This window comes from Lepus europaeus, chromosome 18, assembly GCF_033115175.1.
Source record: "Lepus europaeus isolate LE1 chromosome 18, mLepTim1.pri, whole genome shotgun sequence".
Classification (NCBI taxonomy): Eukaryota; Metazoa; Chordata; class Mammalia; order Lagomorpha; family Leporidae; genus Lepus; species Lepus europaeus.
In genome coordinates this window covers 15917648-15941483 of record NC_084844.1, presented here as the reverse complement: position 1 = coordinate 15941483, position 23836 = coordinate 15917648, and the positions used below count along the sequence as shown (strand labels likewise).

The 23836-nt window shown below is 54.9% G+C and overlaps 1 protein-coding gene across 2 annotated transcripts in view; it reads right to left on the bottom strand.

Moving 5' to 3' along the window:
* MARCHF10 (membrane associated ring-CH-type finger 10) overlaps positions 1-23836 on the bottom strand; it is an 81008-nt gene that overhangs the window by 3430 nt on the left and 53742 nt on the right. For both annotated transcript variants that reach the window (XM_062216429.1, XM_062216430.1), the window contains exons 5-8: positions 18510-19890; positions 14912-15078; positions 12301-12410; positions 3945-4058 (exon numbers count right to left, since the gene is read on the bottom strand). In XM_062216429.1, the coding sequence (XP_062072413.1) occupies positions 3945-4058; positions 12301-12410; positions 14912-15078; positions 18510-19890 (1772 nt within the window). The remainder of the gene's footprint in view (positions 1-3944; positions 4059-12300; positions 12411-14911; positions 15079-18509; positions 19891-23836) is intronic.

Sequence of the window (23836 nt, the reverse complement as noted above, 5' to 3'; positions counted from 1 at the left end):
CAGGTGCCGGCCACCTGGTAAATGAGTCCTTTGCACTGTGCTCTCGGCTGGGCCGCCGAGGGGACCTCAGGCTGCCTCTAGATTCCGTGCCGGTGACCACAACTGTGCAACCAACCCTCAGCCTCCGCCATCTTGGTGAGGAGGGAAGGTTTTCTGACCGTGGACCAAACCTGGCTTCTCTCGGCAGGGCTGGATTTGGTCCTTGGAGGTGGAGTTGCCATTTTGCAGAAGTGGTGTGAACGGGGAGGGGCCCTGACTGAAGTGGCAGCGGGATGGGGGCTCTGCTTCTTGGTGCTCCCAGCCCCAGGTCAGCCGCTGACTGCTCCGGCTGGCCTGAAGGCAAAGGAGGGCGCCCCCTGCAGGAGACTACCCAAATCATCGGATGGAGACTGGAGAAGACCCGGGCCAGGAGGACACTCAGGACAGCGCGCTGAAGGGGAAGAGGGCAGGCAAGTGCACTCAGCGTCACCTCCCGGCCAGCCTGTGTCCCTGTCAGGCTACAGGGCGAGCCAGGCCCGGTGAGGCTGTGTTCCCTGGAGACGCCCCCATCTTGGAAAAGGGCCAGCTCCCTGCCGGGCACTAGCAGAGAGGAACACACAGTGCAGTGCGCCCCTCATCCCTGCCCACCCAGTTGGGCCCCTTCCCCCCTGCTGGTTTCTCCCCCAGCGCATCCTCCATGGGCCTCCCAGGCTCCTGGGCCGTCAGCCCCAGGCTGAAGCCATTCAGAGGTCCGGGGCTGCACGCAGCCTTTGAGCCCTGTGCATGGACTACCCCGGCCTCCCCAGCTGCCCTCGGCGAGAGTCGCTCTCAGCATCATCTCCTGCACTGGCCGCTTGGCAGGAGCAATAACAGAAGCAGCTTTGCCATCAGACTCCCAAAGCATAGGGCCCTGGGCCACTGTGTCCCCGAAGAGCCTGGCTGGAGAGTGCCCCCAGCAGGTGATGGCTCAGGTCATTGGTCACTGCCACCTACATGGGAGACCTGAGTTCCTGGCTCTGGCTTGGTCCAGTCCTAGTGTCTGTCTCTGTCTGTCTGTCTCTCTCTCACACACACACACACACTGCCTCTTCAATAAACAGAACAGAAAGTTGTTAAAAGACTGGAGTCTTGGAAGCAGTAGGTTCTGACTCAGTTCGTTGTGCCTCACAAAGCTGCGGTGTCAGAGAGGAGTGAAAATGTGGCTATGGATGTCACCCTGCTCTGACCGTCACACTTTGCACACGTGCATGGAAACAGCACGCCGTGCCAGATACGCTGTGTGTCGATTTTAAAAAATTTAAAGTGTTACAAAATAATTATTGAATACCTATTATGTCCAAGGTGTTTTCTAGGCCCCAGAGGACAGTGGGGAACCCAAGAGAGAAGGATTCCACTCCCCCCAACCCATGCAGACCATGGCCTTCCTTGGCGGTCATTTGGTACATGGGTAGCCACTCACTGCTCCTGGCATCCATAGTGCCTGGGGTGTTGCCCACAGGCAGCCGTGACACTGGGCACCCAGCATCATCAGAGACATGGGGCAGAAGGGCTGGCTTTGCCCTCCAAGAGCTCACAACCTCACTGGGGGACTGTGTGTGCTCTAGGGGTCACTGGAAACCTCAGGAAGCCCCAGCCAGGCAAGATCCTATGTGGTCAGTTTCACTGGGTCCCGAGATCCTGCACTGTCACCTGGGGCCACCACTTCTCCTGCTCAGGTGCAACTTCCCAGTTATTTCCTGGTCTGACAACAATGTCTTGTCTCCCAATTTGATCGTAAGTTCCTTCAAGTAAGGGGTGTCATGATGTCATATCCGGTAGCCTCTTTGCCTGCCCCCCTGTTCAGCCCCTGGTCCAGGGCAGTGCATGGGTGGGTGTGGACATGTATGACCACCACTGACAGCCATTTGGCACTGGGTCTCCCGATGAGACCCAGCCACGAAGCCCACCATGAATGAATTCTCTGGTTCAGGTAAGTAAAGAAGTGGCAAAGAACGGTTCTCTCCCAACTTAGGGCCTCTTTTTAGCTAATTGCTGCTCTCAGATCCCGAGTCTTCAATGGACAAACACCAAGAGGCCAGTCCGGAAGAGTGTGAACTTGACAAAGAGCCGTTGGTCCTCTGCTTTCCCGTGAGTGCCCCTGAAGTGACCAGTCCAGCTGGTGACAGCTTGGCGGTTGATGTGGGCGAGTTGCCTCTCAGGATTTCCCAAATTAAACGTGAGCTGACCGAAGTGTTGCCTCTTTCCGCTCTGGTTCCCAGCTCAGCCCTGGTGAAGCTCGCTCCTTCCCCGGGACAGTTCTACCAGAAGCGTCCTCGCAGCCAGGGCATCAGGGCCTTGGCCTTCATCCACTGGGCTGGGCTGCTTGCTGCGATCTTGTGCGGCTGACGCTGGCTAGCTCTCTCATGTCAGGACCATCCGTGACCTGGGTCAACCCTGTGTGCTTTGAAGTTCGATGTGCAATAAAAAGCTCATTTAAAAAAATGTGGAATCATGAAAATGAGGTCACAGAAATGTTAACAAAGGATCATTTCCTGCTTCCTGTGCTTTCCTTTTTATTTTATTTTATTTTTTTCAAAAAATGTTTGTCTCTGGGGAATTTATGTCACCATTAAATCCGTAGAAGAGTTAAGGACACACTTGGGTCAAAAAGAGGCTGCAATGCTGAGGAGGTATCTGGCAGAGCCCCAGCCTGTTTTCTTCATCAAGAGCTCAGGGTTGAAGAGGGAGAACTTAAGCTCAAAAAGTAGGAAACAAATCTATAACTTTTGCGACCACTGGTTTGAACGTATCATTTTTAGCAGAGATGAACCACAACAGCCCAGAGCTGTGCAGGGTCTGGGGCGACGTAAGAAACTCCACTCCAAGGTTCCAGCCCCCAGGAGTTGGCAGGTGCGTCTTGTTCACCTGTGGGAGGAGGAGGAGGAGGAAGGGGGGCACTTGCAGAGTATCAGCAGAACTGTCTCGTGGCACCGTCTTTGGTTGGCTTGCCCACTGCCACACTGGCTCACACCCCAGACACGACCTTGTGACATGAGCAGGGGTCAAGAGCCGAGCCCCAAGGGGTGTCCCGGGAATGCGAGGCACTCAGAGCCCACTGTACTCCTGTCGTGACCTTAAGGTATGCAAGGAGCCACTGCACTTGCACTGCTGTGGCCTGGCCCTGGCAGCAGCAGCCATTGGATGAGAAGGAAGACCCTCCGGGCTCGCTCAAGTGCTGACTTGACAGTGACTGAGTGTGCCGGGACACCCAGAGCTCCGCCCGTCGTCCAGTGAGGAGCAGAGCTCGGCCAAACCGCCCCCAGCCCCACCACGTGGCCTCCCGGGGGCCCAGGTCTCTTGTTTAAGGCAGAAGTGCCCTGGGTGATCATTCCTGGCAAGTGCACGGTGGCTTCTCCAGTGACAGTGCCGTCTTCAGCTCCCGCACCTTTGTTCCCAGGCAGGCTGGCTCCTTCAGCAGGTGCACATGCACACACACGCACGCACACAAACACGCACACATGTGGGCTGGCTTAAGGTAGCCTAGGATGGAAACCACGACATGAAGGGAGCTCTTCTGGCCCCATTGCTTTTTAAATCCCTCTCCTGTGCGGAGGAGCCTCCTTTCCCAGGTCTTCTGTGCCCACACGTGATGCCCTCGCAGCCCCAGCACCCTTGCTGGCCTCTATTTTAGGGAGCAAATATCCTGAGAGAGTCACATTACCACTTAATTACTGCTCATGCTTAATAGTAAGCAATTAATGTGATAATTCCTTAAGCTTCAGCCAGAGGGTCACTGTGCATCCTCTGAGAAACCGCTATACCTTAGTTCTGATAACGACAGGCCCTTAGCTTCCCGCCTGGCCACAAGGACCTCAACACACTGCGTGCTGACCGGCAACACCGCAGGTCTGAATGCGGCTGTGCGCAGCCCCAGCCCGGTGCCCTGGCGTCCCGGTGCCCCGGCGCCCTGGCGCAAGCAGCCTCACCCTCTCTCTTGTGATCCAGTCGTAGTTGAGTGTCATAATTTCTGCAAACCTCTGCTCGTAGAAGTGAAGCAGCAGCACCAGGTAGAAGCTGGAATTGATCAGCTCGTTCTGTGCCTAAATAAGGAAAAGGAGGCTCTTCGGTTCAGCTGTAAAACATTCATGATCTGAATCACGGGGTGGGGGGAACAAGACTAAGGGGGAACGAGGAATGGGCCAGGAGCCCAGGCTCCAAGGAAGGCTGCCCTGGGGGACCAGGGGACAGAGCCGCAGGAGGACCAGGGTCGAGGCCAAGGCAGCCCGCCTCCTGCAGTTCTTTTTGTGTATTTGAGAGAGCGAGCGCACTCTCATTTGCTGGTTTACTACTCAAATGACTGCACCAGCCCTGGGCGGGGGGCCGAAGCTGGGATCTGAGAATTCAACCCAGGTCTCCCATGTGGGTGGCAGGGACCCAACTCCTTGGGGAGCCAGGAATTCAATCCAGATCTCCTGCATGGGTGGCAGGAGCCCACCTTCTTGGGCTGTCACTCCTGCCTGTCAGGGTCTCCATGGGTGGGAAGCTTTGGTCAGGAGCCAGAGCCAGGTGAGGAACCCAGGTACTTGGCTGCAGGACGCGGCAGTCCTAGCCATGAGGCTGAACGCCCACCGCCCTCTGGCTGTGCGGTACCTCCTACAGAGCATGCGCTGAGCAAGTTCCATTTGCCAGGCTCAGTTGCATTCCACAGCCATTTAACGAGCAGTTACTGAGCAAAACCTTGAGCTGGGTGTTGTGGGGAGCACAGGGCGCTGCCGGGGGGGGGCACCCCGTCACCTGGTGTGGGGGAGCAAGCCTGGCCTGTGAAGAGCTTCAACATAGGCTGGACGCACTGTGGGCTCCAGTGGAGATGCAGAGGGAGAGCCTGGTTGAGCAGGAAGGTGGAAGGCTCCTTGGAGGAGGCAGTTTCTTCAGTTCCTTAAAGAACCTCCGTGGGCGGCTGGGGGGTGGCTGGGGGGGTGGTGAGTGCCTTGCTGAGTCAGCGAACAGACAAGCGGTGGAGCAAGCCCAAGCCCCTCCTCACTGGGTGGCTGGGGTGAAGGGGGAGGCATTTGGTTTGGATTTCTAGGGAAGCTTTGGCACCGGTTGGGAAGGCAGTGAGGCGGCGACTGAGGAGCTGGGGCACCAGGCTGTGTGCGCGGAGCTGCTGGTGCGTTTGAGGCGAGTGGGAAGCAGGAGATGTGTCTCCACGGAGCGTCGGGGATGCAGGAGGCGTGGGCATGCTTTCTTTTCCTGGATCCCTCGTTTGCCCGGAGAAAGGGCTCCGGCCTTAGTTCTGTACGTTTCTCCCATTATGACTGGGCTTCCCACAGGCCTCTCCTAGGGGACCTCTCTCCCTGCTGCTGGTCTGTGGCCATTTCACCTCCAGAGAGTTCTCCCAGGCGCTGGGAGCCACAGGGCCTTTGCTCATGCTCCTCCTGTCTGCTGTTTTCATGCACTTGTTTTGAGTGCTCCCCCGGCCCTGCCAGGCTGTGTATCAGTCTCGTCGTCCCTTTGTTCTCGGACCCCAAGCTCGCACACCACGCCTCGCACCTGGCGCTGTTCCTCGGCTTTGTCTTGGGCCCTGGGCTGTGTTTTCTTTTCCTTGATGGTGCTGCCAAGGGAGGCTCTGGCCATCAGGCTGGCCACAGCGCTCTGTCCTCACCCCTGGGACCCTGCTTGGACCTTCAGCAAGCCAGCAGCAGAGGGAGGGCCCTTTGAGCCCCTCCCCTGGCCCAGGACAGATCCCTTTGGGTGGGTGGGAGCTTGAGAATGGGCCAGACTGGGCTCCAAAGCCACTCAGCCCCAGGGACTGAATCCCCAGCAGAGGACAGGGACAGGTCAGCACCATGACTGTGACCGTCGTGACTCTGCGCTCCCAAGATGACAGCAGTGGACTCGGCTCCCCTTCCTCCTCCCTCCTGCAGCCGCCGCCAGCTTCCCCGGCTCATTTCTCTGTTCTCAACGTGGCTCTAGGGCAGCTCAGGCAGGCGTCCCAGAACCCACCCCTTGCAGGACCAGGGAGCGGCCAGGAAGGACGAAGGAGTCGAGCGAGGATCCTCTGAGCCGGGGCCAGCTCCGGATCTCAGCCGGCTGCGGGCACCCTGCTCCGGCTTCTCCACCGCCCCTAGACCCGTCTTGGAAAACCCATCTTGTCCTTAGCACTTCGCCTCCTATTTTTAGCCTTCCGTGGCAGGGTTTCCTCTGTTCAGCCGGTCCTGGCAAGCAGAGAGCCTGTGGCTTGTTCTTGATTCTGTTCGAAGTATCTCCTCCCACCCTCCGGGCTGGGACTCCTTTAAAGACTGTTCCCCACCCCCACCCCACCTGGCCAAGCCACCTCCTAACTGGCCTGTCCCTCGGGGGCTTTCCTGAGCCCAGGCGTCCCCCAGCCCACCCGCGGTCTTCCTGCCAGGAGCTGGGGTGCACAGAGCCACTCGGAGGCGCCATGGCAAATCGCCGGCTGGAGACAGGCTTGGGACGCTCAGGTTTGTCCAAGCATTCGGGGAAATCATTGACTTTTTTATGACTCAATAAAGCCAGGAGGCACGCATATGGGAAAATATCCACTAATGTTTTCTGCAGATAATTTGAGAAGCCACTGCTAGCGGATCCTGTCTGTTTTCTGGCCTGTGGGAGGGAACCTGTCACGTGGACAGCTTGGCTGCTCTGCGCGCCCTCGTCAGAGCTCCGGGTGCCGCCGTCCATCAGAGCCCGCGTTCTCGTGGCTGCTCCGGCTACTCAGAGCTGTCTGCACGCCGCACAAGTGGGAGGGCCTGGCCAACGGAGGGAGCGCCATGAAATGTGTTCAGCAAGGGTCGAGCTAGCCAGGTTCTGATACATTCTTTAGCGGAGGACCACGGCCCAGTTGCATCGCATTCTGAATCCGCTTTGTGCACTACAGGAGACCTCTATAGAGCCCGGCCCGCCCACCAGCTGCGTGTCTCTCTTCGTTTTAGACAAGAGATTTAATGCCGATGGAAATCCTCAGCACCGGGGAAAGCACTGGAAGAAACTGTCAGCCTGGATCAATGCTCGGAGCCTTCGAACGTGCCGGAGAGCCACTCCTGGCTCTGAGGGCAATCAGGTGCCTGTGTACGGCCAAGGCTGAGATGTGGCAGGGGCAGCCCGGGGCCGGCGAGACCCTCGTGCAGGGCGTGGCGAGGCCTCTGGAAGCATCTCTCCAGCACGCGGAGGGCATGCCCAGGGCCGCCAGGTGCCAGGTGAGGTGGGCAGCCTGGGGCCAGCGAGCATGGTGACTTGGGGCAAAGCGCGTGAACTGTGCAGGGCCACAGTGACCGCACGCCTGTGAGCAGGAGTGGCCTCTGCCAGGCGTGGTGGTAAAATGAGCTGACACGGATGCGTGTGGTGTTCAGCAAAGCAAACATGTCCTACCAGAGCCGAGGGAGGAAGGGTGCGGGCGAGTTGCTTGCATGGAAGATGTGGGAGGGCGAGGTCTGCGTCTTGGTCGCTCTTGCGCACCCAGTGCCTTGCCCAGTGCCCCGCGTGTGGTGCATGTTCCATAAACATAAGCACAGATGGGGAAAACAAGATAAATACGTGCGAGTTTGGATCAGACAGTGGCTTATTCAGCTACTTAAAAAGTATATGTGGGGCCGGCGCTGTGGCGTAGCGGGTAAAGCTGCCACGTGCAGTGCCGGCATCCCATATGGGCACTGGTTCAAGTCTCAGCTGCTCCACCTCAGATCCAGCACTCTGTTATGGCCTGGGAAAGCAGTAGAAGATGGCCCAAGTCCTTGGGCCCCTGCACCCATGTAGGAGACCAGGAAGAAGCTCCTGGCTTCTGGCTTTGGATCGGCACAGTTCCGGCTCTTGCGGCCAACTGGGGAGTGAACCAGCAGATGGAAGACCTCTCTCTCTGCCTCTCCTCTCTCTGTGTAATCTGACTTTCAAATAAATACATAATTTTTTTTAAAAAAATATGTATTTATTTGAAAGGCAGAGAGAGAAAGAGAGAGAGAGAGAGAGAGAACACATCCATTTGCTAGTCCACTCCCCAGATAGTTGCACCAGACAGGGCCAGATCAGCCTGAGCCTGAGCCAGAGCCAGGTGCCAGGAACTCCATCCTGCGCTCCATGTGGGTGGCAGGAGTTCTGGCCACTATGTGCTGCCTTCCCAGGTGCATTAGCAGGGAGTTGGATCAGAGCGGGGGCAGCCAGGACTCTCAGCTGGTGCTGCCATATGGGATGTTGGCATCACAAGCAGTGGCTTAACCTCCTGTGCCACAGGGCTGGGCCCTCAGCCACAACTCTTGCCCCCAGAGGCTCCACCTTCAGCAAGGCATGAGCATGGCGGAGAGGCCTTTCGAAAACACAGCTCCTTGGCCCTGCTCCCCGGTTCCCGAGTTTCCCGCTCAGTGGCTCCGGCTGTGCATTTCTAGTGAGTTCCCTGGTGATCCTGCTGCTGCTGGGCCGAAGACCACTGCTCTAGGGTCAGCATCAACAGTTGGTGGCCAGTGACCGGTCTGGGGCTGTGCTCTGGTTAGATGGAAGGTAGGAGCGTTGGAGATCTGAAGGTCGGGGCGAGCGTGCTCTGTTTTGCCACAGTTGCCACCACCTCCCGTTGCACGATACCAGAAGATTCTGATCTTGCTTTCCTTTGCAGCACTCGCTCTGCCCTTGGTTCAGCCCTAGTTGCTCACCTCTTTGGAGTGGGCCGGCATCCGTTTCCTACCCAGGCCCCAGCGGACACAATGACTTTGTAGAACGTGCTGGTAGCCAGTTCTCTCAGCGGTGCGATGCGGCAAGGCCAGGATGTGGGCATGTCTCTGGGGTGGCCCGGCTGAGTTTGTCCAGTGAAGGACTCTGGCTTGGTCCCTGGGGTCCGCGGCTTCCTCCTTCGAGCGCCAGCGACGGGGCGTGTCTGGGGCCGACCATGGCAGTCCTCACCACCGACAGCCTTCTCTGCGGGCCCTGTGTTCATGGGCGATGTACTGGGGTCTCCTCTGTCCACCCCTGCAAGTGGGAATCATCTCCTGCTTCCTGCAGACGGGGGCCTGAGCCCAGGGTTTCACGTTTCCTCAAGGTCACATAGTGACTTTGGATTTCGGGTCAGCTCTCCTGCCTGGTGGTGCTTCTCAGTGGGACAGACTGCCTGGGGCTGTGGGCGTGCAAGCGGGGTGAGCTGCTACCGGGCCAGCTACACAAAAACTGCTGGTAGAACTGTGCATGGTGGTAGCAGCTGGGCAGGAGACCAGCGCGGAAATGCCTGGGGCCACGGGAGGCCTTTACTAGACAAGGCAGACCCGTGGGCGCCGAGGCCAGTGGGCTGTCCATGGTGTGCTCTGGTGGCAGCATTCTGGTCAGAGCCTCAATTGGACGATGAATCCCTGTCCCCTTCCTCTGCCTTCTCCTCTTTTTTTTTTTTTTTTTTTTTAAGATTTATTGATTTGAAAGAGTTACGTATAGAGAGGGTGAGACAGAGAGAGGTCTTCCACCTGCTGGTTCACTCCCTAGATGGCCCCAATGGCCAGGGCTGAGGCAGGCCGAAGCCGGGGTCCAAGAGCTTTAAGTATTTGTTCTACAATATTCACTTACTTATTTGTTTGAAAGAAAGAGTGACAGAGAGAGAGGGAGAGGGTGACAGATCTTCCGTCCATTGGTTTACTCCCCAGATGGCCACAGCAGCTGGAGCTGGGGCAGGCTGAGACCAAGGACCCAGGGAGGGTCTCCCACGTGGGTGTCAGGAACTCAAGCACTGGAGCCATCATCCGCTGCTTCCCGGGCGCATCAGCGGGCAGCTGGACGGGGAGCAGAGCCGTGGGTCCTGAGAAGCAGAGGGCCGCTTAGCTCTGCCTTTGTATGGGGAAGCTGTGGTTCCCTCTGCTTCCTCCAGCACTTTCTCTTCACCTTTGCTGTTCTTCATTGTCTCTTAAATACGTCCTGGTGACGTTTCGTCAGCGTTGTCCTGCCTGGTGTTTGCTGAGCTTCCCGGCTTTGTGATTTGTTGAGTGACATTAATTTGAGGTAAATCCTCAGTGATTGCTTTAAATATACCCTCTGCTACTTTCTCTGTCTTTTCCTTCTGATGTTCCCATCACACGTGCTCTGCCTTTTGTATACTCGTGCCACCGTTCCAGCATATTCTGCATTTTTTTCTAATTTTTTTTTCCTCTTTGCTTTTCAGTTGTGGCACTGAACATATTCTCAGGCTTAGAGTTCCTCTCCTCAGTGGTGTGCAGCCTACTAATAAGCCCACCAAAGGCATTCCTCATTGCTGGCCTCTGCAGCCAGGAGCTGCGAGTTCCAGCCGGGTCTGCCAGTGGTTGGCAGGGACTCAGCTGAGCCACCACCTGCTGTCTCCCGGGGGCACCTGAGCAGGAAGCTGCAGCGGAAGCAGAGGCGTGACGCGAGCCCAGCACTCTGACACGGGAGCAGGTGTCCCGAGCGCCCACCCACCTCTCTGCTCGCGCATGCTCTCCGGTTACTCAGAGGTCTTAGCCTATTAATCACACTTGTTGTACATTGCTGCTTGTGTTAATGCCAACATCCCGGCCGTATCTGAGTCTGGTTCTGATGCTTGCTCTATGGTTTTTTTTTTTTTTTTTTTGTCTTTTAGTATGCCTTGTATTTTTAACTTTATTTTGCATTTTTGGCTGGGTTCCAGGCACGCTAGGAACAGGTCTTTGGTAACGTGGTGGCGAGGGCGCTGGGGAGGGGAAGCATTCTGCGGCCCTCCGTGTCTCAGCAGCCTCGTGCCTCTGGGCTCTGAACGGCGCACACACTCCCCAGTCCCCACCCTAGATGGCTGGGGCAGGGGGCCGGGCTTGGATCCCCCTTCTCCCCACTACTGACGAGACTTCAGCAGGCTGGAGTCTCTCCCAGGCAGGCCTTGTCAGGAACAGAAGGCCCTGGCTCTGTGTGGATCAGAACTTGCCTGAACTATGAATGGATCGTTCTCAACACGCACCCTAGGAACCTAGAGATAACTCACTCCAGTGGGGCCATGGCTGGTCCACACTGGCTGGGCCTCTGGCGATTCATTAGTGCCCGCTCCGCTGCCTCCCAGGGCTGGGGCGCGCAGCAGCAGTCTCAGGTTAGGGGCTCCCTCCGCCCTCGGCCTCTCCCGCTGCAGGTGCAGCAGCCTGCCCTGGGCTGCATTTTCAGTTTGTCCAGCTTTTCACTCGTTGTTGGGGTGGAGTGGCGACCTCCCCGCTCCTTCCTTGAGGAACTGGAAAATGTTGAGTCTCTGGCACTCAGGGTGTACTTACATAGAATTAAGTGATATTTCACATTCTCTTTTTTTTTGGGGGGGGGGGGCATTGGGTCTTTGAAATTCGGTGCTTTTTCCACACAGCACATGTGGAGGATTAGAACTTGCCACCTGCTCAGCAGCCCCATGTGGACTGTGGGTTCTACACTGGACAGTGTAGTTCTAAAAGAAAGGTTTTCTTTTGTGGCGTAGTAGGTAAAGCTGCCGCCTGCAGTGCTGGCATCCCATATAGGCACTGGTTCTAGTCCTGGCTGCTCCACTTGTGATCCAGCTCTCTGCTATGGCCTGGGTAAGCAGTGGAAGATGGCCCAAGTGCTTGGGCCCCTGCACCCACGTGGGAGACCTGAAGAAGCTCCAGGCTCCTGGCCTCGGATTGGCCCAATTCTGGCCATTGCAGCCATTTGGGGAATGAACCAGCAGATAGAGGATTTCTCTCTTCTCCTCTCCTCTCCTCTCCTCTCCTCTCCTCTCCTCTCCTCTCCTCTCCTCTCTCTCTCTCTCTCTCTCTTTCTGCCTCTGCCTCTCAAACAAATAAATGAATCTTTTAAAAAAAAGGTTTTCTCTTTTTTTAGTTTGAGATTTGGGTGATTAACTATTATGACCTTGGCATGACTCACCTTCATGAGGCTAGCTAACTTTTTCACAGCACTGGAAATACAATCCAAATGCCCCCGAGAGTGAACTCAGTAGGTGTGAGACGCGCACAGTCGGCACTCACTACACGCTTACTACTGTTAGGGTAAACAGTTCCTTAGTACTCCAGAGTTGCTTGATGTTTGAATTGGGAGCCCTTTCCGCCAAGACCCTGAGCTACTCTCTCTTATTGCTATTGAACTTCATTTATCCCAGCAAATTCAGGTGCCTGGAGCTCACCAGACTCTGCTACTTCCGTGTGTCCAGTTGGCTGCTGGAGCTTCCCACTTCTGGCCCTGACAACACAGAGGCCTCCACCCAGGACAACCCAGGCCTTCCCGCAGCAGTGAGCTAAGTGGACATTCCTAGAGTCAGGGCGCCTGCAGGCCTTCTGCATTCCTTAGATTACAGAGGCGAGTTCCCTGAGTTCCCCGCCTTGCCCACTGCGCCATGGGGGCAGGGTGAGGGTGCCTACTCCTTACCCGGATTTGCTGGTGCTTCTGGTAGAACTCAGCCATGTTAAAGGCAGCCAGGTCGACCAGCAGGTCGTGCTTGCACATCTCACAGGTATTCACAGCTTCCTGGTTCGCTCCTGAATCAGATGCAGAAGTGTGGGTGAGACAGTAGGTCCCCCGTGCTCTCAGTGCACACACACACACGTACACACACATGCACACACAATTATACGTTACTATAGCCCTGCATCTATTTGTGGCGGCGCTCTGGGTAGGTGATATTTTGAGAGTGACCTTGTATAATTCTGAACTTCAGTGACTTTCATGGAAAGCCCGTCATCTTCTGTAGAAAATGACCTTGAATCTGAGATCTGAAAATTTTCCTTTGTAATCATTATGCAAGCCTCATATGAGTGAAATTCCCATGACTTCTAAATAACAGGTCTTGCTTTCTATTTAAATAAAAACATGATGGTTCATAAAATTGGAATTGCTACACAGAAGCTAAGAGTCTATACCACAGGTGTTTGTTAAGAGAATAACATTGGGTCTATGATATTTTTTTTCCTGTAGAGCGGACATAGACCCAGGTAGATTCGTGAGGACTAAATGGATGGTAGAATCTATCCTCAATCAGCGGCTTAAAAATCTGCCCTTACTCCCACCCCGTGGCCATTCCCAGCCGAGAAAAGCAAGACAGGGGCCACATGTGGGTGCCAGTTACCGCCACCCAGGGCAGGTCTCCAGCCTGAGCCCGGCCTCATTCGGGAGAAGGCTTCCCCTCTCGCTGCCTTCTATAGACACATCATGGAGCAGGGCTTCTCCACTCATCCCATTCCCCAGTGCAAAAGTGGCAGAGCAGAACCGTGGCTATCACGTCTAAGCAGCACACACCCGACGTTCCCCTACTGCAGACCGAAGGGGTACCGGCATTTATCTTATGCATTTGGAAATAGAGGACTTATTAGTTATTTGGTAAAGACAGGGCTTGTACTTTAGCTCTATTTCTCCACTGGGTACATCAAGAAATAGTAAATAACAGAGATTTCTAAAGGGCAGGGATGCACAGCATCTCCTATCTGTATTTTGTTGCCTTCTTTTTTTTTTTTTTTTTTAGCAGCATCCTGCAATGCTTTTGGCTACTGGATGCCCCATGTGTCTTCCAACCTAGCTCTGCTGAGCATGGAGCACACCCATACTAGCACAGGCATTTACAGCATGTGGCGTCATTTCATGCCGTATTTTTTTTTTTTTTTTGACAGGCAGAGTGGATAGTGAGAGAGAGACAGAGAGAAAGGTCTTCCTTTTTGCCGTTGGTTCACCCTCCAATGGCCACTGCGGCCGGCGCATCTCGCTGATCCAAAGCCAGGAGCCAGGTGCTTCCTCCTGGTCTCCCATGCGGGTGCAGGGCCCAAGCACTTGGGCCATCCTCCACTGCCTTCCCGGGCCACAGCAGAGAGCTGGCCTGGAAGAGGGGCAACCGGGATAGAATCCGGCGCACCGACCAGGACTAGAACCCGGTGTGCCGGCGCTGCAAGGCGGAGGATTAGCCTGTTAAGCCATGGCGCCGGCCTGCCGTATTTCTTGGAGAGGGTTTCTGTCCTCAGTGTCTGGCTGGCCCACATTCCCAGCAAGGCAGAGCCTTCTACGGTGGAGTCATTAGCCACCCAGGCCCACTCGTTTCTTTGCCTCTGCAGCAAGTGCTTTGCTTGCTGTGTGGTGCACGTGGAGCGCGTTGGGCAGTGGTCCGAGGTTTCTCCTGCTAGGCGAGGGGCCTGCAGGGAGACAGAGCTTCAGGGACGGGGCGGTCAGGGTGCCGGTTACCCCAGGCCTTCCCTCTCTGAGGAGCCAGAGCGCAGCCCTGGGGGAGGGCACAGGCTGGAGCTCCAGGTCTCCCAGGAGAATGTGCAAGAGACAGGAATGCTCACGGACGCGTCTGAAAGCAGCACAGCTCTCTCCTCTCGGAGCTGCGCGCCCTGATGCCCCTGGGTCGTTGCAGGAGTTGCTCTGGTTCCTAACGTCAGCTTTGAAAGAATCGTTCTATTTTCTGCCAGGAGCAGGGGCCGACCCGGGGACGTGGCTATGTTTAGATGACAGGCTCCCCAGGGAGCCGAGAAGGCTTCACAGCCAGGTGTAGCTCCTGCACAGAACTCCCAGAACCACATGTGGAAACCTTTGTCTACCCTGGTTCTGGAAAACCGGATCATCGCTCTTTCCTCACCCGGCCTGCAAAAAGGCAGCTTCGCCGACTTTCTTCCAGGACACCCGTCCCCCGCCCCCAATAAAAGGACGCCAGGAGGCGGTGGGCGGGGCCTCTCACCGTGGACCTGGGGACGCCCTTTGCGGGTGTCCAGCCGCCACCGCGTGCTGGCTCCGCTCCAGCCGCTGGCCGGCTTCTTACACGTCCGTCCTCCCAGGAGGCGACCTTTGCCTCCCCGCTCAGGCCTCAAGCAGCAGACGTTTCCAGGATTCTTCTCTCGGGGCCTCCCCACTCCCAGCCCACGCCAAAAACCCACCAGTGCGAGGACAGCGGCCGCAGGCGAGAGCGCTGAGCTCGGCCGCTGCCGAGGCTGCGAGGCCCCCCGCCTTGGGCCCCAGTTTGCCTGACAGCGGGGTCGCTGCGCCCCCTGCCACCTACCTGACGTGATTTTCACTTTCAGCCACTGTTTCAGGCACTCTTGGTGGACAAATCGCAGGCTTCCCACGCAGCCGCAGGGCTGCAGCAGGGGGTTGGCGGGGGAACTCCCGGCCATCTGACAGATGCGACACAGGTCTCCCTCCTCCTCCTCGTCCTCCTCCAGGAGACTGAAGGGAAAAGAAGCCCTCGTGACCAGGGGTCTCCACACGCGCCTGTTCCCGGGGGGGGGGGGGGGGGGCGGGGAGCAGGACTGCAAGGCTCGCCCCTTGCGCCCGCTGGCCCTGCTGAGCCGTCCACCACGTGCGGCTGATGACAATGGCGCACGGCCTCTCATGGAGAGCTCCCGACAGTTACTGCTATGAGGATGCTTCCAACAAGTTTATGGGAAATGGGATTTAAAAATACGCTTCTTTGGGGGCAAAAATGTTGACGCCCACGCCCCGGTTTTTCTTGAAGGCCCTCATCCCAGGGAGATCAGCTCTCCTATTACACATCAAAGAGGCGGGAAGCTGAGATAAAGACCGGGAGCCCCTCTCCCTGCAGTCGCCACCGCGAGGGAGTTGGTGGCATGGAGGATTCGTGGCCAGCGGGTCCGGCTCTGAGACCTGCCTCTGGGACGTGCGCGTCCTGTGACCTCGGACAAGCTCCTTAGCCTTCCCAGGGCTCTGCTTGTAAACAGAGCCCCCCCCCCCCCCCCCCCCCCCGGGCAGGAGCGGGTTCTGATGCACAGTGGATGAGCGAGCCTCCTCTGAGCACCCTAGGCGCTCAGTCCCTGCCGACACACGAGGCCAGCGTGCCGGGCCGGGCGCTGCTGCACACTGAGGACAGAACGCGAGGACCCTGGCGTCTGCCGAGTGGTAAGTGGCGAAACACTGGCTCATGGTTGTGTGGGGAGCCTCAGGCTCCCCCCATCCCCTTAGAACCCTTATGGGACTGGTGACAGGTCAAGAAAAGGAAACTGACCCAGGACCAACACCAAAGGAGAGGAAGAAGGGACTGGCACTGTGGCACAGCAGGTAAAGCCGCCATCTGCAACCCTGGCAGCCCATATTGGGGCGCCTGTTCGAGTCCTGCTACTGCGCTACTGATCCTGCTCCCTGCTAATGTGCCTGGGGACGCAGCAGAAGATGGCCCAAGTGCTTGGTCCCCTTCCACCCAGGTAGGAGACCTGGATGGAGTTCCTGGCTCCTAGCTTCAGCCTGGATCCACTATGGCCGGTTGGGGAGTGAACAGTAGATGGACGATTCTCTTTCTCTCTGTCTCTCTGTCTCTCTGTCTCTGTCTCTCTCTGTCTCTCCACACCCCCCACCCTATGTGTCACTCTGCTTTTCAAATAAATAAATAAACAAACATTTATTTAATGGCTCATGGAAAAATGGAGAGGAAAACACAAGTACCGCTCTGGATAGAAACACAAGCTCAGGCTCTGGGGAGATTGTCTCCCCAGAAAGAGCTCACTGGAAAGGAGCAGAGCTGTCCTTTTCCATTATGGACACGGTGAATAATTTAAGAATATTTTCAACACTGAGATTTCAATACATTTCAAGGGGCCAGTGCTGTGGTGTAGCAGGTTAAGCTACCATCTGCAGCACTGGCATCCAATATGGGCCTCAGTTCAAGTACTGCCTGCTCCACTTCCGATCCAGCTCCCTGCTGTGGCCTGGGAAACAGCAGATGGCCCAAGTGCTTGGGTCCCTGCACCCATGTAAGAGACCAAGATGAAGCTCCTGGTTTCTGGCATTGGCCTGGCTCAGCCCTGGCCGTTGTAGCCATTTGGGGAGTGAACCAGGGGATGGAAGACCTCTCTCTCCCTCTCCTTCTCTCTCTGTAACTCTGCCTTTCAAATAAACAAATAGATAAATCTTTAAAAATACACTTCAACATAATTTCCCACATGTTCATAAATAATCTGGAAGAACAGGTACATGGTGGAGGAGATGCCAGATCTAGCTCTCTGCTGTGGCCTGGGAAGGCAGCAGAAAATGGCCCAAGTCCTTGGGCCCCTGCACCCGCGTGGGAGACCCAGAAAAAGCTCCTGGCTCCTGGCTTTGGATCAGCCCAGCTCTAGTCATTGCAGCCATTTGGGGAGTGAACCAGCAGATGGAAGCTCTCTCTCTTGCTCTCTCTTTCTCTCTCTGCCTCTGCCTCTCTGTAACTCTGGCTCTCAAATAAATAAATTAAATCTTTAAAAAAAAGAAATAGGCTTGAAACACTGAACTAAGACATTTTAAAACATCATGAACCAAAGTTTACTGAAAGTTGCATTCATATGCAAAGATAAAAGTTCTTCACAGTGCTCAAGTCTGGGTGATAGGGTGACAGGTCATTTCCCTTTTAACTCTATATTTGTAATCTTTTCTAAAGTAAATACTTTTGAAATAAGAAAAGCATAATGTTTACTATGTACAGGAAAAAGAGAGCATTTGTTAAATGAAGTCCTATACAAATAAGCTATTCAGTGCATTGCCACGCCTCCAAGTGGGGGGATTTTGAAGGAAGTTATTTTCGGCCTGCAGGCATCACTCTGGGTGGTAGAAGCCCAGAGCCTGACACGCAGGTCTGAAGCTGTCTTTTTGGGTGAGGAAGGTTTGAGGTCTTAGCCCTTAAGTCCGGGCTGCTCTTCTGGCAGCTTGTTTAATATGGGGAAGAAAAAGTACTGCTAAGTAGGAATTTGCTCCATTTTCAGGTTGGAGGAAAGACTGTGTAGAAATACGTGTGGGTTCTCTGTTCCACTTTCTCCTCCTTTTTACATTTCTAAGGCATTGTCATGGAATTTCCCCACCTACAAAGGAACATCGGGAGGATAATGAATGGCCTAGTCCAGGAGTCAGTTTCCTGATCTGTAAGCCAAGAGCAGGGCACGGTAAACACGGATCATAAAAAGAAATGGTAGAATCCTGACCTGGCGATTAGCGATGGCTTTACAAAAGATCACATTTCAGAGCTGGGAAACAGCCCGACGTCATCGTCATCTCGTGAGAAAGCAAAGATCAAAGAAACGGGCAACCCAGGAACCATCTTTCTCTCCTCTCACGAGAAACAGCAGCCCTAGGACGGCGGCAGTGGCTACCCCACCACGGCCCTTCAGAGATCAAGGTAACTATGGCAACTGGGGACAGCCTTTTAGTGGGGAAGGTTCAAATTCTAGAACTGGTGAGGGGGAGCTGTGAACTTCACATGCTGAACGGTTGCCTCTGGGGAGACAGCAACCTTTCGGTAGAAAATCTTGATTCCCAATTGCTGGTGAGAAGAGTTAGCTGTAGGTAACAGACAGGAACCCCTACACCTGGCAAACGTGCCCTACCTAAAGATGTGGTATTCAGGGAAAAACCCTTTGGAAACACTGAGGAGACTGAACCGGCACACCAAACTTTTCTTTATATATACCTATACTCATATTTTAAGACCCCCCCCCAAAAAAAAAGCTTTTTCTCAAAAGAAGCAATCGTTAAATGTCAAGGAAGGGTCTATTTATGATTCCAAATTCTCATGACTCGCTGATGAAAGCAATGCTTACCTCAGCATTGGAATAATGGGAAAAATGTGTGTGCATGTATGTGTATTCACATAGGCATAGATAGTTACTCGGATTCCTTACCTTTCTTGCAGTTTCTTGAGCTTCTCAGGGTCTACTTGTATCTTAGGGGCCTCCTTTTCATCTGCGAGACCAGAGGCTGCCATTCTAGTCCCGTTCTCGCTTTGACTTAGGAAATAAGACACTGTAGATACAGCAAAATGTATGTTTTCTTGCAGGGACCCAGGCAGATGCAGGTGGTCTTGGAAACTCACTCTGGACGGAGAGGAGATGGGAGAGTGCGGCAGAGGCAGGCCGGCTGGAAGACTCAGCAGGGGGTTTTCTACGTTCGACGGAGCCTCCTGAGCTTGGCTTGCTGAGGTGACATCCTCTGCTCCCCTGACATCAGACTCACGTGCACTGGCCAACGGAATTCTATTTCTAATGGGGGACAGTGGCTGGCGAACATTAAACCTTGCGTTTCCCTGCGTGTCGGATCTGTGAACCGGCGTGGGTGACATTGACAAGCCCACTGGGACGTCAGCCCTCAGGTGATGTGTTGATGACCGCGCCGTGTTACAGGGTGAGTCCGGTGATGACCTTGGGACTGTTGGTCTACCAGCAAGAGAGAAGTCAAGGGAATGTCTAGAACTGTTTAAATAGTCTTGCCAGTCCCTCTCATGGTCATGGGTATCAGGTTTGTCGTCCATAGAAACAGAATCGCTGGATACATTTTCCACCCTGAGACGGTCATCTTGTCTGGATTCAGATTTGCTGTCCCATGAGTGGAAGGTCTTCTCGTCCTCACTGCTGTCACTGTCATTCTCTGTAGCAGACTCCCCACTGGGCAGCCAGGGATCTGGGAGCATCCTCTGCCCAGGAGAAGGCTGCCCTGTCTCTGGCTCCATTGCACTGAGTGTTCTTAATAAGCCAGGGCTGGGCTCAAATCTTCTTAACGAGTTTCCTTTGCAATTTTCAGCACTGTTGGAAAAGTGTTTGTTTTTGGACAGAGAGGCTGATGTCCCAAGACACCGACTTCTTCTGTGACTTGAGGGAGAGCGAGGCGGGTGCAAACCAAGCAGCAGGAGCTCTTCTTCTGCGTGGGTCTCCTCCTCCGTGTCGTAAGGGTCTTTTGCAGCGTTTGGCGACAGCACGGAATAAAAGTCCTCGTCTCTGAACCTGAATGGCGTCCTCCTCGGCCCTCCCATGGCGCTGGGGACGAGCGAGGGCCCCAAGGACTCACCCAACACTTGGGGACTCTTTGTTCCCTGGAAGGCCTGGGATAGGGCTGGCTGTGGCTTGTTCTGAGCAACGGCGCTCGGGTCTCCCCTTTTGGCTCTCTCCAGGGGGTTCTCGGAGGTCGTCATCAGCTGCGAGGTGGGCGCCAGGCTTCTCCTCTCTCGGGTTGGCCTCTTCACCGTAGTTTCATCTGCCCAGAGCTGGCTTTCCCGGTGAACCACTGGATCTGCATTGAGAAAAGACAAGTGTATCCTTTTATCAAAAATGCCCACAGATGGAAGCTCTTTAAAATACCACACAGTAAAGTCCACGAATGGCAATACACAAGTCCCTGGGGGAGAAAATACTCACAGGCCACGGGCCATGGGCCACGCGGCCAGCAGTCCAACAGGAGCCCAGCGCAGAGGCCCGCAGTCCGCTGCCTTTGGATCCTCCTCTAGGAGCCAGTGCGGCTCAGGCTGGCTCTGCTGAGCCTGGGGACACAGCTGCTTTCTGCAGAAGCTCCCGGGAGGTCGGTCCAGCCCCAGGCCAAGCCAGGCTGAGCGTGGAGAAGCCTCTCACTAAACGCTGGTTTTCATTATGTGTTTACGGAAAAGGGACACCAGCACGCCTGGGATGCTCCTGTAAAGTCCACCAGCCCCAAATCATCCAATGTGCACTTAGGACAACCCTGCTGCATGCAGTGTTACAAAAACTTAAGGAAAGTATAATCTGGGGGCGATGTGGTGGTGTAGTGGGGTAAGCTTCCACCTGCAACACTGGCATCCCATATAGGTGGTTCATGTCCCAGCTGCTCCACTTCTGATCCACTTCCATGCTAACGGTCTGGGAAAATCAGCACAAGATGATCCAAGTGTTTGGGCCCCTGCCACCCATGTGGGAGACCCGGATGAAGCTCCTGGCTCCTGGCATTAACCTGGCCCAGTGCTGGCTGTTACAGCCATCTGGGGAGTGAACCAGCAGGTAGAAGATCTCTCTCTGTCTCTCCCTCTCTCTCTCTCTTTTTTTTAAGATTTATTTTATTTATTTGAAAGACAGAGTTACACAGAGAGGGAGAGACAGAGAGGGGTCTTCCATCCAATGGTTCACTTCCTAGATGGCCGCAACGGCTGGAGCTGCACCAATCTGAAGCCAGGAGCTGCCTCTGGGTCTCCCATGCGGGTGCAGGGGCCCAAGCACTTGGGCCATCTTCTACTGCTTTCCCAGACCTCAGCAGAGAGCTGGATCAGAAAAGGAGCAGCCAGGACTCGAACCGGTGCCCATATGGGATGCTGGTGCTTCAGGCCAGGGCGTTAACCTGCTGAGCCATAGCACCGACCCTGTAACTCTTTCAAAATAAATAAATAAATCTTTAAAAAACAAATGAAGAAAGAGAAGTAAACTCTGTCTTGGCAGATTGGGAGGAAGGCTGGTGCTTAGACATACTGATGATTTGGGTCAGGCTAACTAGTTAGTGCAAATAAAAATTACAAACCGCTCAGGAAATGATTGTCTCCCCTTTGTCCTTATCCCTGGTCAGTTTCTTAGCTCTGGCTGGCATAGGTTCTCCCTCTCCCACTCCCCTCCCAGTTGCATAGGAATTCCTATCGGTGAGATCACATATTCAAAATGTGCCTCATAAAAATAATGAATGGCCACTACTTACTGCGGGCGTACACGGAGCAGGCCAAAGCCACACCAGCTGCATCGCACACACAGTCAAGTCTCAGAGGCCTATGAAATAGCCACCAGCCATCTCGCATTATAATCAAAGGAGTGCGGCCCAGGGAGGCCAATAGCTGGCCCCAGATCAGATTTCCAGTAAGTGATGAACATTTGAACCCAAGCCTGCTTGATGCTAGGGTTTGTATTCTTAACCACCGTCCTGGGTTATCCCTTAAGTAATGGCCGGACTGCCAATTTCCTCGTGAAATTGAGGCTGCGTGGAATCCGTCATGATGTGTGTGTGCTTCTGAGCATTCCTTAGCCTGACGGTGTGGGTACACAACAGGAAGTCCTCCTCTGATTCCATGTTCTCTCGCCGCCTGCCCCCCAAATCCGCCAGCCCCTACCCCTCCCTGCATCTGCAGGACTCCATGGGGGCTGGAAAGATCTGGGTGGTAGCAGCTCCTCTGGGGGAAAGCAAACCCTGGGAGCATGGGGCTCTGCCCAGGGCACAGTCGGTACTGACTCAAGGTAGTCCAGGGGAGCACGTGTTCCGGTCTCTAATGCCCTCTTACCCTGTAAGCTTCTATTGCTAACCGTGTGGGGCGCTGGGCAGCACAGTGTGGACCTGCACTCAGCAGCTCTCCCAGACATCGGTCAAGCTCTGCTCTGAGGCCCCAGGAAGAGCTGTGTCAGCAGTTCAGGGGTGCTTTGCCCACTGGGCTGTGTCTGCACAGAGTGGAGCTGGTGGGGCCCACAGCAGGCTGGTCCACATTTCGGGGAGCAAATGCTGGGGAACCACAGAGCCTCTGAACTCTCCTGCTATCTGTTTATACACACACACACACATCTACCTATTGTTTAAAGTTTTTAAAAAATGATATAGAGATGTGTAGGCTCTGGCAAATTGCTTTTCATCCTGGCCGTGACAAAGGGCCTCAGAAGGTAGCTAGCGGAGCTGGAGCCTGCACCTGTGGGAACTTCTCTGCACACAGGCCACTTGCTGTAGGGTCGGGAGTTGCCCCCTCTGCCCTTGAACCAGTTTAGCTCCAGCTTCTGATCAAGCGAGGGAGAGATGCCCAAAGGGCTGAAGAATCACCAGGGCAGTGTCCTGAAAACCTGGAACCCCTACAGGGACTGTCAACGTGTTCCCCAGCAGCCCCCGAGCTGTCACAGGGAGACGCTGGCCTCTGGGGCAGAAGTCTCCGGCTCCATGCTGGGTGGCAGCTCCCGGGATCCACCACCACATCAGGGGGCAAGTCTTCCTCTTGAAAATCCAGAGCTTCTCTGGGGTGCATTTGTGTGTTGTTTCCCTACAGGCAGCAGGCTGTGCCATTCTATATTTATGCTGCTCTAACCCTATTTTCTGTGTCTTTCCAATAGGGAGCAGACTCCAGGAGCTCCAGGGCTGGGAATAGGCACGGTCGGAACACTAGGAATGTGCTCTTCACAGAGCCAGCCCCAGCGAGGCCGCCATGCTCCTCCGGGCCCTGCTGGGCTCTGGCTGTGAGTGCAGAGCCTGCCTTCCCCAGGATTCTCGGGGCACGAGCACCCACCTGCCCTTCAGCCAGGTCTTTGGTCTTTGTGTGATTGACCAATGATTTCCTACGTTCCCACACTCATATACCTTCCTTTTTTTTTTTTTTTTTTGGACAGGCAGAGTTAGACAGTGAGAGAGAGAGAAAGAGACAGAGAAAGGTCTTCCTTCCATTGGTTCACCCCCCAAATGGCCGCTATGGCTGGCGTGCTGTGCCAATCTGAAGCCAGGAGCCAGGTGCTTCCTCCTGGTCTCCCATGCGGGTGCAGGGTCCAAGAACTTGGGTCATAGCAGTGGGCTGGACTGGAAGAGGAGCAACCAGGACAGAATCTAGCACCCCAACTGGGACTAGAACCCAGGGTGCTGGCGCCGCAGGCGGAGGATTAGCCTAGTGAGCCGCGGTGCCGGCCTGGAGACCATTTATAAGCCAGAGAAGAGGATGAAATATCCAAATCTCCAAATGTCCCCAGAACCCAAAAGTCAGATGCCATTGCTGCTGAAAACAAAACAAAATTGGGATATCTACACGTGCACCTGCATGCTCTGTGTTCTTTCCCCAATCTCATTCTATTGCGAGCATTACTTTGTGCTGTTATTTTTAAAGAACATCGTAGTCCAGCATAAGGGTACACTACATGGATGTTATCAGAATGTGCTTAACTCTTCCCCTGCGGCTGGGTACGTAGGTTGTTTTGCATATTTCACAGTGATAAACATCCTCGCTTTGCCTGCTTGTCTTTTTTCTTAGAATAGAGCCGTGGGAGTGGAACTGCTAAGTCAAAAGGTAGGGACTTTAAGGCTTTTGCCACCTGTCGCCACATTTCTTTTCAAACGTTGTACAGCAAATCACCCTACAGGTAGGCTGCAAAAGCAGCCGCCTCACAACAGTCTCACCGACCAGTACTTCAAAAGCAACTGGCCCTACAGGGCCCAGGAAATGTGAGTTGTTAATCTCACTTCCAGTCTTCAGTATGACTTGTAAAACCTTAGT